General features: G+C 50.6%; 1 protein-coding gene across 1 annotated transcript in view; it reads left to right on the top strand.

Annotated features, from left to right (window-relative positions):
• zmym2 (zinc finger, MYM-type 2) overlaps positions 1-14387 on the top strand; it is a 50913-nt gene that overhangs the window by 2589 nt on the left and 33937 nt on the right. The window contains exon 2 of the mRNA XM_080498572.1: positions 13409-14116. Coding sequence (XP_080354698.1) covers positions 13424-14116 — 693 coding nt within the window. The 5' untranslated portion in view covers positions 13409-13423. The remainder of the gene's footprint in view (positions 1-13408; positions 14117-14387) is intronic.

Below are 14387 nucleotides of genomic sequence, written 5' to 3'. Positions count from 1 at the left end.
TCTCCTCTCTCCTCTCCCCCTCTATCCTCTCCCCTCTCCCCTCCTCTCCTCTATCCTCTCCTCTCTCCTCTCCTCCTCTATCCTCGCCTCTATCCTCTCCTCCTCTATCCTCTCCTCCTCTATCCTCTCCTCTCCTCCTCTATCCTCTCCTCCTCTATCCTCTCCTCTCTCCTCTCCCCCTCTATCCTCTCCTCTCCTCTCTCCTCCTCTCTCCTCCTTCCTCTCCTGATATAACATGAAGACATGTTTTCTGTAAACATTAAGCCTATAAAGTGTTTTTGAACATTGAGGAGCAGCATCTTCAATGTCATCCTGGTTTTCTTCTACTTCCTGTCACATGATGTCCTGAGCAGCTGTTTGACAGTTGCCAGATGTTGGCATCAGTCCTTCACCTCCTGGTTTAACAACATGTTACCTCCACCTCCTGGTTTAACAACATGTTACCTTCACCTCCTGGTTTAACATGTTACCTCCACCTCCTGGTTTAACAACATGTGACCTCCACCTCCTGGTTTAACATGTTACCTCCACCTCCTGGTTTAACAACATGTGACCTCCACCTCCTGGTTTAACATGTTACCTTCACCTCCTGGTTTAACAACATGTTACCTTCACCTCCTGGTTTAACAACATGTGACCTCCACCTCCTGGTTTAACATGTTACCTTCACCTCCTGGTTTAACAACATGTTACCTCCACCTCCTGGTTTAACAACATGTGACCTCCACCTCCTGGTTTAACATGTTACCTTCACCTCCTGGTTTAACATGTTACCTCCACCTCCTGGTTTAACAACATGTTACCTCCACCTCCTGGTTTAACATGTTACCTCCAATTCGTGGTTTAACAACATGTTACCTTCACCTCCTGGTTTAACATGTTACCTCCACCTCCTGGTTTAACAACATGTTACCTCCACCTCCTGGTTTAACATGTTACCTCCACCTCCTGGTTTAACAACATGTTACCTTCACCTCCTGGTTTAACATGTTACCTCCACCTCCTGGTTTAACAACATGTTACCTTCACCTCCTGGTTTAACAACATGTTACCTCCACTTCGTGGTTTAACAACATGTTACCTCCACCTCCTGGTTTAACAACATGTTACCTCCACCTCGTGGTTTAACAACATGTTACCTCCACCTCCTGGTTTAACAACATGTTACCTCCACTTCGTGGTTTAACAACATGTTACCTCCACCTCCTGGTTTAACAACATGTTACCTCCACCTCCTGGTTTAACAACATGTTACCTCCACCTCCTGGTTTAACATGTTACCTCCACTTCGTGGTTTAACATGTTACCTCCACCTCCTGGTTTAACAACATGTTACCTCCACCTCCTGGTTTAACAACATGTTACCTCCACCTCCTGGTTTAACATGTTACCTCCACCTCCTGGTTTAACAACATGTTACCTCCACTTCGTGGTTTAACATGTTACCTCCACCTCCTGGTTTAACAACATGTTACCTTCACCTCCTGGTTTAACAACATGTTACCTCCACTTCGTGGTTTAACATGTTACCTCCACCTCCTGGTTTAACAACATGTTACCTCCACCTCCTGGTTTAACAACATGTTACCTCCACCTCCTGGTTTAACAACATGTTACCTCCACTTCGTGGTTTAACAACATGTTACCTCCACTTCGTGGTTTAACAACATGTTACCTCCACTTCGTGGTTTAACAACATGTTACCTCCACCTCCTGGTTTAACAACATGTTACCTCCACCTCGTGGTTTAACAACATGTTACCTCCACCTCCTGGTTTAACAACATGTTACCTCCACTTCGTGGTTTAACAACATGTTACCTCCACCTCCTGGTTTAACAACATGTTACCTCCACCTCGTGGTTTAACAACATGTTACCTCTACCTCGTGGTTTAACAACATGTTACCTCCACCTCCTGGTTTAACAACATGTTACCTCCACCTCGTGGTTTAACAACATGTTACCTCCACCTCCTGGTTTAACAACATGTTACCTCCACCTCCTGGTTTAACAACATGTTACCTCCACCTCGTGGTTTAACAACATGTTACCTCCACCTCCTGGTTTAACAACATGTTACCTCCACCTCCTGGTTTAACAACATGTTACCTCCACCTCCTGGTTTAACAACATGTTACCTCCACCTCGTGGTTTAACAACATGTTACCTCCACCTCCTGGTTTAACAACATGTTACCTCCACCTCCTGGTTTAACAACATGTTACCTCCACCTCCTGGTTTAACAACATGTTACCTCCACCTCGTGGTTTAACAACATGTTACCTCCACCTCCTGGTTTAACAACATGTTACCTCCACCTCCTGGTTTAACAACATGTTACCTCCACCTCCTGGTTTAACAACATGTTACCTCCACCTCCTGGTTTAACAACATGTTACCTTCACCACCAGGATCACCGCTCCTCTTCTGATCCGGTTCAGTAAATGACAATAGAGATTCTAAGATATATTCTGTTCAGTCTTTGATAAAACATCTAAACGAGCTGCAGTGGAAACAAAACAAGGGAAAATTCAGCAACTAGAAAACTTATTTCTCACCTCAAATGTTTCAGAAACACTTTTTTCACAAATGTTTTAGTAATAAGAGACGGTTTATTTCCGAGCCGCCATGTTGGACACGGTGTCCAGTAGGACACGGTGTCCAGGAGGACACGTCTGTCCAGCCAGGAGCAGCAGCTAACTCTGAGCCATGCTACATGCTAAAGCGCTACAGGGCTAACACACTGGCGATGCTACCTGCTACACATTGAAATCTAGCTCAACGCTCATTGCTTTGCAGCTGGAGCGGCACACGGCGGTGGTTAGTGGTGTTTAGCAGTGGTTAGCGGTAGTTAGTGGTAGTTAGCGGTGGGTAGCGGTGGTTAGCAGTAGTTAGCTACACGGCCCTGTATGAAGACGCTGACGACAGTCGTGCAAGCGACACGCCTGACAAGCATGTGGTTTTTCAGACATGGTGTTTCCCTGCAGGACGTCCTCCCCTGTGGACACGTCCTCCCCTGTGGACACGTCCTCCCCTGTGGACACGTCCTCCCCTGTGGACACGTCCTCTGAGTTGTACCATTCATGATGCAACAGTGACACATGATGGCGCTGCAGAGGCGTTTTCACCGAGAGCTGAACATGTAAGAAATTAATCAAAAACTCACTTCTGGTCTTTAGTGACCAGGAGGTTCAGGACGTCCCGGAAACTGTTGTTTGGTCAGGTCGATGTTGAAACCACAAGTGGTTTGTTTCAAATTCAAATCAAATGGTCTGGATTGGGGTCTTCAATAGCCACCATATAGGGACCTCCGGGTCCTCCAGGACCTCCGCTCAGGTCATTTAGGCCTCAATGTTTCCGTGAAGGCAAACGCAGACATTCACACTTCCAACAAGACAGGAAAGCAAAGCAGTTGAAGTAAATGTAGTCGGCAGTTTTTTTGTGCTTTTTCTATGTTTCTTTGACGTATACGAAGCTAATTTTAACAAAAGTCTGAGTCTTGGGACCCCTCTGGTCTCCAGTGACCCCCAGAGGTTCCTGGACTTCGTATTGGTACCATCAATCACTAACGGGTGTTCGGCCACGAGAGCGCCGTTTCACGGAACCACGTCAAGTTTCTGTTTCAGAAATGTTTTTCTTTCTTTCTGTTTTTGAAAACGTGTTCTGGAGTGGGGAAATATTAGCTTTGAGGTGTGGATGAGTATTCTGTCTTCTACGTTTGTGTTTCTGTGCTGCAGAGGTACTGCACCCCCTAAAGGCCTGGCGTACTTACTGCAGAATTTTGACAGTGATGTCTGGACGGAAATTATTTAGTGGATTGTTTTGGTTGTGTCTTTATGAGGCTGGTTTGGACGGTCTTAATGGTTGTTTTAGAGCAGAATAAAGCATCAAACCTGCACGACAGTGTCGCGACAGGAGCGTTCAGGTGGCAGCAGCGGTGTTCAGGTGGCAGCAGTGTTCAGGTGGCAGCAGCGTTCAGGTGGCAGCAGCAGTGTTCAGGTGGCAGCAGCAGTGTTCAGGTGGCAGCAGCAGTGTTCAGGTGGCAGCAGCAGTGTTCAGGTGGCAGCAGCGTTCAGGTGGCAGCAGCAGTGTTCAGGTGGCAGCAGCAGCGTTCAGGTGGCAGCAGCAGTGTTCAGGTGGCAGCAGCGTTCACGTGGCACCAGCAGTGTTCAGGTGGCACCAGCAGTGTTCAGGTGGCAGCAGGGTTCAGGTGGCAGCAGGGTTCAGGTGGCAGCAGCGTTCAGGTGGCAGCAGGGTTCAGGTGGCAGCAGGGTTCAGGTGGCAGCAGGGTTCAGGTGGCAGCAGCAGGGTTCAGGTGGCAGCAGCGTTCAGGTGGCAGCAGCGTTCAGGTGGCAGCAGCGGTGTTCAGGTGGCAGCAGCGGTGTTCAGGTGGCAGCAGCGGTGTTCAGGTGGCAGCATCAGCGTTCAGGTGGCAGCAGCAGCGTTCAGGTGGCAGCAGCAGCGTTCAGGTGGCAGCAGCAGCGTTCAGGTGGCAGCAACAGCGTTCAGGTGGCAGCAACAGCGTTCAGGTGGCAGCAGGGTTCAGGTGGCAGCAGGGTTCAGGTGGCAGCGGCGTTCAGGTGGCAGCAGCGGTGTTCAGGTGGCAGCAGCGGTGTTCAGGTGGCAGCAGCGGTGTTCAGGTGGCAGCAGGGTTCAGGTGGCAGCAGGGTTCAGGTGGCAGCAGCGGCGTTCAGGTGGCAGCGGTGTTCAGGTGGCAGCGGCGTTCAGGTGGCAGCAGCAGCGTTCAGGTGGCAGCAGTGTTCAGGTGGCAGCAGCGGCGTTCAGGTGGCAGCAGCGGCGTTCAGGTGGCAGCAGTGTTCAGGTGGCAGCAGCGGCGTTCAGGTGGCAGCAGCGGCGTTCAGGTGGCAGCAGCGGCGTTCAGGTGGCAGCAGCGGCGTTCAGGTGGCAGCAGCGGCGTTCAGGTGGCAGCGGCGTTCAGGTGGCAGCAGTGTTCAGGTGGCAGCAGTGTTCAGGTGGCAGCAGCAGTGTTCAGGTGGCAGCGGCGTTCAGGTGGCAGCAGCAGCGTTCAGGTGGCAGCAGTGTTCAGGTGGCAGCAGTGTTCAGGTGGCAGCAGCAGCGTTCAGGTGGCAGCAGCAGCGTTCAGGTGGCAGCAGTGTTCAGGTGGCAGCAGTGTTCAGGTGGCAGCAGCGGCGTTCAGGTGGCAGCAGTGTTCAGGTGGCAGCAGCGGCGTTCAGGTGGCAGCAGTGTTCAGGTGGCAGCAGCGGCGTTCAGGTGGCAGCAGCGGCGTTCAGGTGGCAGCAGCGGCGTTCAGGTGGCAGCAGCAGGGTTCAGGTAGCAGCAGCGTTCAGTGACGCCACCACAGCCGATGTTCTGCACCTTGAAGCCTAAACGTCCTAAACGTCCTAAATGTCCTAAACGTCCTAAACGTCCTCTGTGGAACAAGATCTTCCATTTGAAGTTCTTCGTCTTCGCGTCAACTTGTTGGTCCTGAGACCTGCTGGACGTTTGTCTGGAGGACGACGGAGCTCCACCACTTCTAGGAAGACGTGTCCTGTTTGTAACCATGTGATGTTTGTTGGGGGGGGGCTGGACAGCGCCGCTCTGCAGACGGGTTAGTAACCTGGTTAGAGACCTGGTTAGGGACCTGGTTAGGGACCTGGTTAGAGACCTGGTTAGAGACCTGGTTAGTGACCTGGTTAGAGACCTGGTTAGTTACCTGATTAGAGACCTGGACAGAGACCTGGACAGTGACCTGGTTAGAGACCTGGTTAGGAACCTGGTTAGGAACCTGGTTAGAGACCTTGTTAGTAACCTGGTTAGAGACCTGGTTAGAGACCTGGTTAGGAACCTGGTTAGAGACCTGGTTAGAGACCTGGTTAGGAACCTGGTTAGAGACCTGGTTAGAGACCTTGTTAGAGACCTTGTTAGAGACTTGGTTAGAGACCTTGTTAGAGACCTTGTTAGAGACCTGGTTAGAGACCTTGTTAGAGACCTTGTTAGAGACTTGGTTAGAGACCTTGTTAGAGACCTTGTTAGAGACCTTGTTAGAGACCTGGTTAGAGACCTGGTTAGTTACCTGATTAGAGACCTGGACAGAGACCTAGACAGTGACCTGGTTAGAGACCTGCTTAGTGACCTGGTTAGAGACCTGGTTAGAGACCTGGACAGTGACCTGGTTAGAGACCTGGTTAGGGACCTGGTTAGAGACCTGGTTAGGGACCTGGTTAGAGACCTGGTTAGAGACCTGGTTAGAGACCTGGTTAGAGACTTGGTAGGAAAGCTGCAAAGCGAGGCCACACGGTGGATTATCTTAAAGCATACGTCACTAGTTTATATTGATTTCAATGTTGTGCTGAAATATTGCAAAGTGAAATTGGAGTCGACGTGTTAAATAGTGAAATATGGATGAATGTCTTCTTCCTGTGACGTCACTGGACGCCTCGTAGCACCGGGGCCAAGATGGCCGCTGTGACCTGGCTTCCTCTGTACTGCCGGTTCTGTTCTGTTCTGTTCTGCTCTGTTCTGCTCTGTTCTGCTCTGTTCTGCTCTGTTCTGTTCTGTTCTGTTCTGTTCTGCTCTGCTCTGCTCTGTTCTGCTCTGCTCTGCTCTGCTCTGCTCTGCTCTGCTCTGTTCTGTTCTGTTCTGTTCTGTTCTGCTCTGCTCTGCTCTGCTCTGTTCTGTTCTGCTCTGCTCTGCTCTGTTCTGTTCTGCTCTGTTCTGCTCTGTTCTGTTCTGTTCTGTTCTGTTCTGCTCTGCTCTGTTCTGTTCTGCTCTGTTCTGTTCTGCTCTGTTCTGTTCTGTTCTGTTCTGCTCTGCTCTGTTCTGCTCTGCTCTGCTCTGCTCTGCTCTGCTCTGCTCTGCTCTGCTCTGTTCTGCTCTGCTCTGCTCTGCTCTGTTCTGCTCTGTTCTGTTCTGTTCTGCTCTGTTCTGTTCTGCTCTGCTCTGCTCTGCTCTGCTCTGCTCTGCTCTGCTCTGCTCTGCTCTGCTCTGCTCTGTTCTGCTCTGCTCTGTTCTGCTCTGCTCTGTTCTGCTCTGCTCTGCTCTGCTCTGCTCTGCTCTGCTCTGCTCTGCTCTGTTCTGCTCTGCTCTGTTCTGTTCTAAAGGTCTGTGCTCAGGTGCATATAGGCTCTTCCTGTTCTGGGTGACTGTCAGGGTGTTTACCGGGCCTAGAGGTAGGTGTGTGTGTGTGTGTGTGTGTGTGTGTGTGTGTGTGTGTGTGTGTGTGTGTGTGTGTGTGTGTGTGTGTGTGTGTGTGTGTGTGTGTGTGTGTGTGTGTGTGTGTGTGTGTGTGTGTGTGTGTGTGTGTGTGTGTGTGTGTGTGTGTGTGTGTGTGTGTGTGTGTGTGTGTGTGTGTGTGTGTGTGTGTGTGTGTGTGTGTGTGCGCGCGAGAGAGAGAGAGAGCAGCTCCCTCAGACTGACAATAGAGATCCTGGATGTGGTTTCAGATCAAAGTGAAGCTCGTCTCTTCCTCTTCCTCAGTCGTGGGGAAATAAAGTGGTGAATATGGAGATTTCTTGGTTAAAAAGCTCCACGGATCTTTACCGAGTCGCGTTACGTAGTTTGATATCATCAAATCTGGGCAAACGCGACGGCACCTACATGAAAGCAAAGGGACCAGAGCTGTGGTGGTGGTCCTTTCTGTTGCCTTGGCAACCAGGGTGTAGCTTCCCTAGTTGCCAGGGGCAACAAGAGAGTCACTGTGTGAAGCAGACACGGGCAACTGGCAGCTCGCGGGCCATGGCGGCGCCGTCTTCACTCTCCTGCCGTCTTTGTGCCAACGCATTGAAAAATCCAATAAGCTATTGCTTTACCGACTACGGGGGGGGGGGGGGGGGGAGGGGAGGACGGGGGGGGGGGGGGGGGGGGGCGCCGCCCATTTGGACCAGATATTAATTGCTTTACTATTTTAGTGTTGTAACCTCACAACTGGTTCAGTTCATCTCATGAATCATGACGTGTCCTGGTTGATGGTCTGTCTGGAGGTGAAGACTAAACTGCTGTGGTCCTCGGAGGGATCCAACCGGGGGGGGGGGGATGATGATGAAGGGAAGAGATGTGAGGAAGAGGAGGAGGAAGGGAAGAGATGTGAGGAAGAGGAGGAGGAAGGGAAGAGACGTGAGGAAGAGGAGGAGGAAGGGAAGAGGTGGAGGAAGGGAAGAGATGTGAGGAAGAGGTGGAGGAAGTGGAGGAGGAAGGGAAGAGATGTGAGGAAGTGGTGGAGGAGGAAGAGGAGGATGAAGGGAAGAGACATGAGGAAGTGGTGGAGGAGGAAGAGGAGGATAAAGGGAAGAGACATGAGGAGGAGGATGAAGGGAAGAGATGTGAAGAAGAGGAGGAGGAAGGGAAGAGATGTGAGGAAGAGTTAGAGGAGGATGAAGGGAAGAGGTGGAGGAGGAGGATGAAGGGAAGAGATGGAGGAGGATGAAGGGAAGAGACGTGAGGAGGAGGAAGGGAAGAGATGTGAGGGGGAGGAGGAGGAGGAGGAAGAGGAGGAGGATGAAGGGAAGAGATGTGAGGAAGAGGTGGAGGAGGAGGAGGATGAAGGGAAGAGATGGAGGAGGATGAAGGGAAGAGACGTGAGGAGGAGGAAGGGGAGAGATGTGAGGAGGAGGGGGAGGAGGAGGAGGAGGATGAAAGGAAGAGGAGGAAGAGGAGGAGGAGAGGAAGAGATGTGAGGAAGAGGAGGAGGGGCCAAGCTGCTGCCGTTGCTAGGCAGCATGTAGCTCTCCAGTGTTTGTTCCACCATGGAGGCTTCAGGGTGACCCTGCTCTCCTCCTGGTCCCAGGTCCCAGTCCAGGTGGACAGCCATGTCTCCGCAGGTTTGCAGTTTTTGCCAGACTCTTTTCCAGTTTGGGACGATGGATTGTACGATTGTATGGTTTAAAGTGTGGTGAGTGTATATATATATATATGTATATATAACAACCCTGCTTTAAACTCCTCCACACGTCTCCCTGACCTGTCTGACGTTTTCCTCTTCATGATGCGTTAGGGTTAGGGTTAGGGTTTGGGGTTCAGGGTTAGGGTTTAGGTTCAGGGTTAGGGTTTAGGTTCAGGGTTAGGGTTTAGGTTCAGGGTTAGGGTTTAGGTTCAGGGTTAGGGTTTAGGTTCAGGGTTAGGGTTCAGGGTTAGGGTTTAGGTTCAGGGTTAGGGTTTAGTTGACAGAGCAGCTGGGTTAGTCCATTATTAGATTGCTCCCAGCTGGAGGTTATTTACTAATGATGAGACTTCTGAAGACTCTTGCTTGACCTGGATTTGGTCTAAATACGTTTGCATGCCACACTTTTCAGTTTTTGTTTATAAAATTAGAAATAAATAATTTTCCACCCACTTCACAATTATGCTGCCTGTCAATCACATTAACTGTCAATACAAAGCATTTACATTTAAAGTTGAAGTTTAACAAATTCTGGAGATGTTCTCGTGCTGAGAACACTTTTCCTGCACTTGTTCTTAAAAAGAAAAGAAGTGGTGACGGCCCGTCCTTGTGAGGTCGTGTAGAACACGTTGCAGGACATGTAGAACACATTGCAGGACATGTAGAACACGTTGCAGGACATGTAGAACACGGGCATGTAGAACACGTTGCAGGAGATGTAGAACACGTTGCAGGACGTGTAGAACACGTTGCAGGACATGTAGAACACGGGCATGTAGAACACGTTGCAGGACATGTAGAACACGGGCATGTAGAACACGTTGCAGGACATGTAGAACACGTTGCAGGACATGTAGAACACGGACATGTAGAACACGTTGCAGGACATGTAGAACACGGACATGTAGAACACGGGCATGTAGAACACGTTGCAGGACATGTAGAACACGTTGCAGGACATGTAGAACACGTGCATGTAGAACACGTTGCAGGACATGTAGAACACATTGCAGGACGTGTAGAACACGTTGCAGGGCATGTAGAACACGTTGCAGGACATGTAGAACACGCTGCAGGGCATGTAGAACACGCTGCAGGGCGTGTAGAACACGTTGCAGGGCGTGTAGAACACGTTGCAGGACGTGTAGAACACGTTGCAGGGCGTGTAGAACACGTTGCAGGGCGTGTAGAACACGTTGCAGGGCGTGTAGAACACGTTGCAGGACATGTAGAACACGGACATGTAGAACTTGTTGCAGAGCATGTAGAACACGTTTCAGGGCATGTAGAACACGCTGCAGGGCATGTAGAACACGTTGCAGGACATGTAGAACACGGACATGTAGAACACATTGCAGGGCGTGTAGAACACGTTGCAGGACGTGTAGAACACGTTGCAGGGCATGTAGAACACGGACATGTAGAACACGTTGCAGGACATGTAGAACACGGGCATGTAGAACACATTGCAGGACATGTAGAACACGTTGCAGGACATGTAGAACACGGGCATGTAGAACACGTTGCAGGGCATGTAGAACACGTTGCAGGACATGTAGAACACGTTGCAGGGCATGTAGAACACGTTGCAGGATGTGTAGAACACGTTGCAGGGCATGTAGAACACGGGCATGTAGAACACGTTGCAGGACATGTAGAACACGCTGCAGGGCATGTAGAACACGTTGCAGGGCATGTAGAACACGTTGCAGGACGTGTAGAACACGTTGCAGGGCATGTAGAACACGGGCATGTAGAACACGTTGCAGGACATGTAGAACACGCTGCAGGGCGTGTAGAACACGCTGCAGGGCGTGTAGAACACGTTGCAGGGCATGTAGAACACGTTGCAGGGCATGTAGAACACGTTGCAGGACGTGTAGAACACGTTGCAGGGCATGTAGAACACGGGCATGTAGAACACGTTGCAGGACATGTAGAACACGTTGCAGGATGTGTAGAACACATTGCAGGGCATGTAGAACACGTTGCAGGACATGTAGAACACGGACATGTAGAACAACGCGTTCTACATGTAGAACACGTTGCCGCCCGTCAGACAGGCCCACAGATCATTTATCAAAAGTTGCCCACCAAGCGTGCAGTTTTCAGATGTGTGTCTCCATGTGGGGACAATAAGACCCGCCCCTGAGGACAAATGAAGACAGTCAAAGTAAAGACAAAGACGAGCAGCAAGGATAGTGTAGGGGTTCGGCTCACTGTACCAGGACCCAACATGACGGTGTCACCTCACTGTGTTACGATCCTGATTTTAAAAAGAGAATCCCAGTGGGAGGGAGGAGCTTTTAAAACCAAGAAACCGGGAATGAACTTCTTGACGGGGTCTTTGTCTGTTGTGACCCGGGTAGAAAGGTCGACGTCCTCTAAACACTCAAACCGTTAAATATATCAACATTGACCATTTTCTAACGTTATCATAAACAAACGAAAGGAAATGTGAAGCTGTGCGCTGATCCTCTGTTCCTGATGTGTTGTTGCTCTGTCAAATGTGCTAAAACAAGAGTTTGATGCTTAATTTTATTTGTGGAATTTTTGCAAAGTAGAAACAAGGAGTGTAGTGACAGGAAAACACTGCTGATGAAAGAATTCTACAATTGGTCGTGCTGAAGCTTAATTAAGGTTCATGTCAGATTTGATTGCCAACAGAGGCGCCAAGAGCTTCTCTACCAAGAGCTTCTCTACCAAGAGCTTCTCTACCGAGAGCGTCTCTACCAAGAGCGTCTCTACCAAGAGCGTCTCTACCGAAAGCGTCTCTACCAAGAGCTTCTCTACCAAGAGCTTCTCTACCGAGAGCGTCTCTCCCAAGAGCGTCTCTACCGAAAGCGTCTCTACCAAGAGCGTCTCTACCAAGAGCGTCTCTACCAAGAGCTTCTCTACCGAGAGCTTCTCTACCGAGAGCTTCTCTACCAAGAGCGTCTCTACCAAGAGCGTCTCTACCAGGAGCGTCTCTACCAAGAGCTTCTGTACCAGGAGCGTCTCTACCAAGAGCTTCTGTACCAGGAGCTTCTCTACCGAGAGCGTCTCTACCGAGAGCTTCTCTACCGAGAGCTTCTCTACCAGGAGCGTCTCTACCGAGAGCGTCTCTACCAGGAGCGTCTCTACCGAGAGCGTCTCTACCGAGAGCTTCTCTACCAGGAGCGTCTCTACCAGGAGCGTCTCTACCAGGAGCCTCTCTACCAGGAGCCTCTCTACCAAGAGCTTCTCTACCAAGAGCGTCTCTACCAAGAGCGTCTCTACCAAGAGCTTCTGTACCAGGAGCTTCTCTACCAGGAGCGTCTCTACCGAGAGCTTCTCTACCAGGAGCATCTCTACCAGGAGCGTCTCTACCAAGAGCTTCTCTACCAGGAGCCTCTCTACCTAGAGCGTCTCTACCTAGAGCGTCTCTACCTAGAGCTTCTCTACCTAGAGCGTCTCTACCGAGAGCTTCTCTACCAGGAACATCAAGAGCGTCTCTACCTAGAGCTTCAGTAACAGTCTGAAACTCTATGATCAGAGGAGTTTCTGTAAGATTTATAAGTGTCATCTTGTTCCTTCTGCCAAATTGTAATTGTTTATAAAGTGTGTGTGGGATCAGCTGAGTCTTTGCAACAAAGCTGGTTCAAAGTAGGTTTGAACGTGTTCTACATGTCCTTTCTAGGATTTTGTAAAAGAAAATTCCAGTTTTTATTAAATTTTAGATTTTAGATTTTTTGATGAATGCACATAAAAATGACTGCAGACATCAGGTATATTGTCAAAAGTGCAATTTAGAGCTGTGATGGTCCTCAGAGTTAAACTGCATATAAAAAAATCCCTAAAGAAAAAGTAAATGAGGCTCCGGAAACTATAGAAGCCCAGAAGGACGGAGTGGGACAAATGCCCCAAGAAACCTGTGCACAGAAAACGACTGTAATTTGCAATAGCTTTTTAGCTACAAATATGTTTAATCGATTAAATAAATTGTTTGCCCAGCCTGAGTTCAAAGACCTCTTTCTTGTCTTTGTTATTAGTTGGTGCAAAATTTCAACCAACTTAAGGTGAATCAAAAACTTGATAACGGATCAATTGATTAATTCTGCAGTAGATTGTCTTGATTCAACGCAGGAGGTTTAATCTACCAGAGTTTATTACTGTCAAATTTAAGAAACAGGTCAAGAAGGGTTGCAACCTCAATGTCTTGAATAAACCAGTTAAATGTAATTTTATAAAATATCTTTTTTTTTTATATCAGGCGTCTCGTATTGTTTCTGTAGTCAAATCTTTTTGTGTGTTCGTGTAACTAAATGTGTTGAAATGCATGAAGAGGCTGGAACCCGTTTTTGGTGTCCCTGAAGTTTTTAACTTTAATTTTGATTACATATGTAGAATTTAAATTCTATAGTCTATTTTCAAATACTGTGTGTTTCACTGATCTCAAAACTGGAGAGCAGGTGGTCATTAAGCGTCTCGGGGAGGTGGGCGGGGCCTGCGGGGCCCGCCGGTCCTCCGGGGACACCTGAGCCGCCGTACGGCAGCGAGGCGTGGCCTCCGGCGGCGACGTGCTAACAGCCTTTTGTTTGCCTCGCCAGGTGGTTGCCTCAGTGATGGACGGGGAGTCGGAACCAAACCCTGTCGTGGCGGAGGAGGCGGGGGAGCGGGAGGAGCCCACGGAGGCCACGCCCTCTCCCCAGCGGCGGGCCACGCCTCCCGCCGGGGAGCCCGGGGACGCCGTTTCCGTGGCGACGGGAAACGAAGCCACAAAGGAAAGCGGCGTGGCGGATAATGATGACGACGTGGTCCTCGTCGGGGAGGAGGCCCCCCAACCTCCTGCCCCGGGTCCCTCGGAGGAGGACACGCCCAGCACAGACTGCACGGAGCCGGCGGCGGCGCCAGACATGTCCGCCGCGCCGTCGCCTTCCAGGAGCCCCGCTTCTCCCGCGTCTTCCAACGGGGCGGCGCCGCCGCCGCCTCCTGGCGCGGCGGCAGAGCCCATCGTCATTGACGACGAGGAGGACTCCGAGCAGAGGGACGCTTCCTGCGCCTCGCCGCCGCCCCCCGGAGGCTCGTCGGCGTCGCACTCGCCGGGGACGCTCAGCAGCACAGAGCCGGACTCGGAGATCCGGATCGCCAGCGTCACCACGCTGGGCCCCGGCAGCCACAAGGGCAGCGGGCCGGGCTCTGCAGTGGGCAGTCCGCCCCACCAGGGGGACGTCCAGGCAGACATGAACCTGATGATCACCTCCGTGACGTCGCTGCAGGGAGAGGCGGCGGCGGCGGCGGCGGCGGCTGCGTCACCGGTGAGTCTGGACGGGAGCTTCCACACTTTACCTTCAGGGTCTTTAGGCTTCCTTCTGCTTAGGAAGGACTTCTAGCACAACTTGTGTCAACCTGGAACAGGAAGTGCTGCTTCACCTGATTCTGTAGCGTCGCAGCTTCATTCCTGGCAGAGTGGAAACCTTACTTGCTTACTTACTGCTCGCTCTGCCTGGAACTGAGATTTCATGTCAAGTTTTACTCCTCTAAGATGGATTGAGTGAGATCAAGTTGGAGTCGGCGTGTTTTAGGCGC

The sequence above is a fragment of the Blennius ocellaris genome (genome assembly GCF_963422515.1).
Source record: "Blennius ocellaris genome assembly, chromosome: 6".
Lineage (NCBI taxonomy): Eukaryota > Metazoa > Chordata > Actinopteri > Blenniiformes > Blenniidae > Blennius > Blennius ocellaris.
The sequence above is the reverse complement of the archived record's forward strand: the minus strand, read 5'-3'. Positions and strand labels throughout refer to the sequence as shown.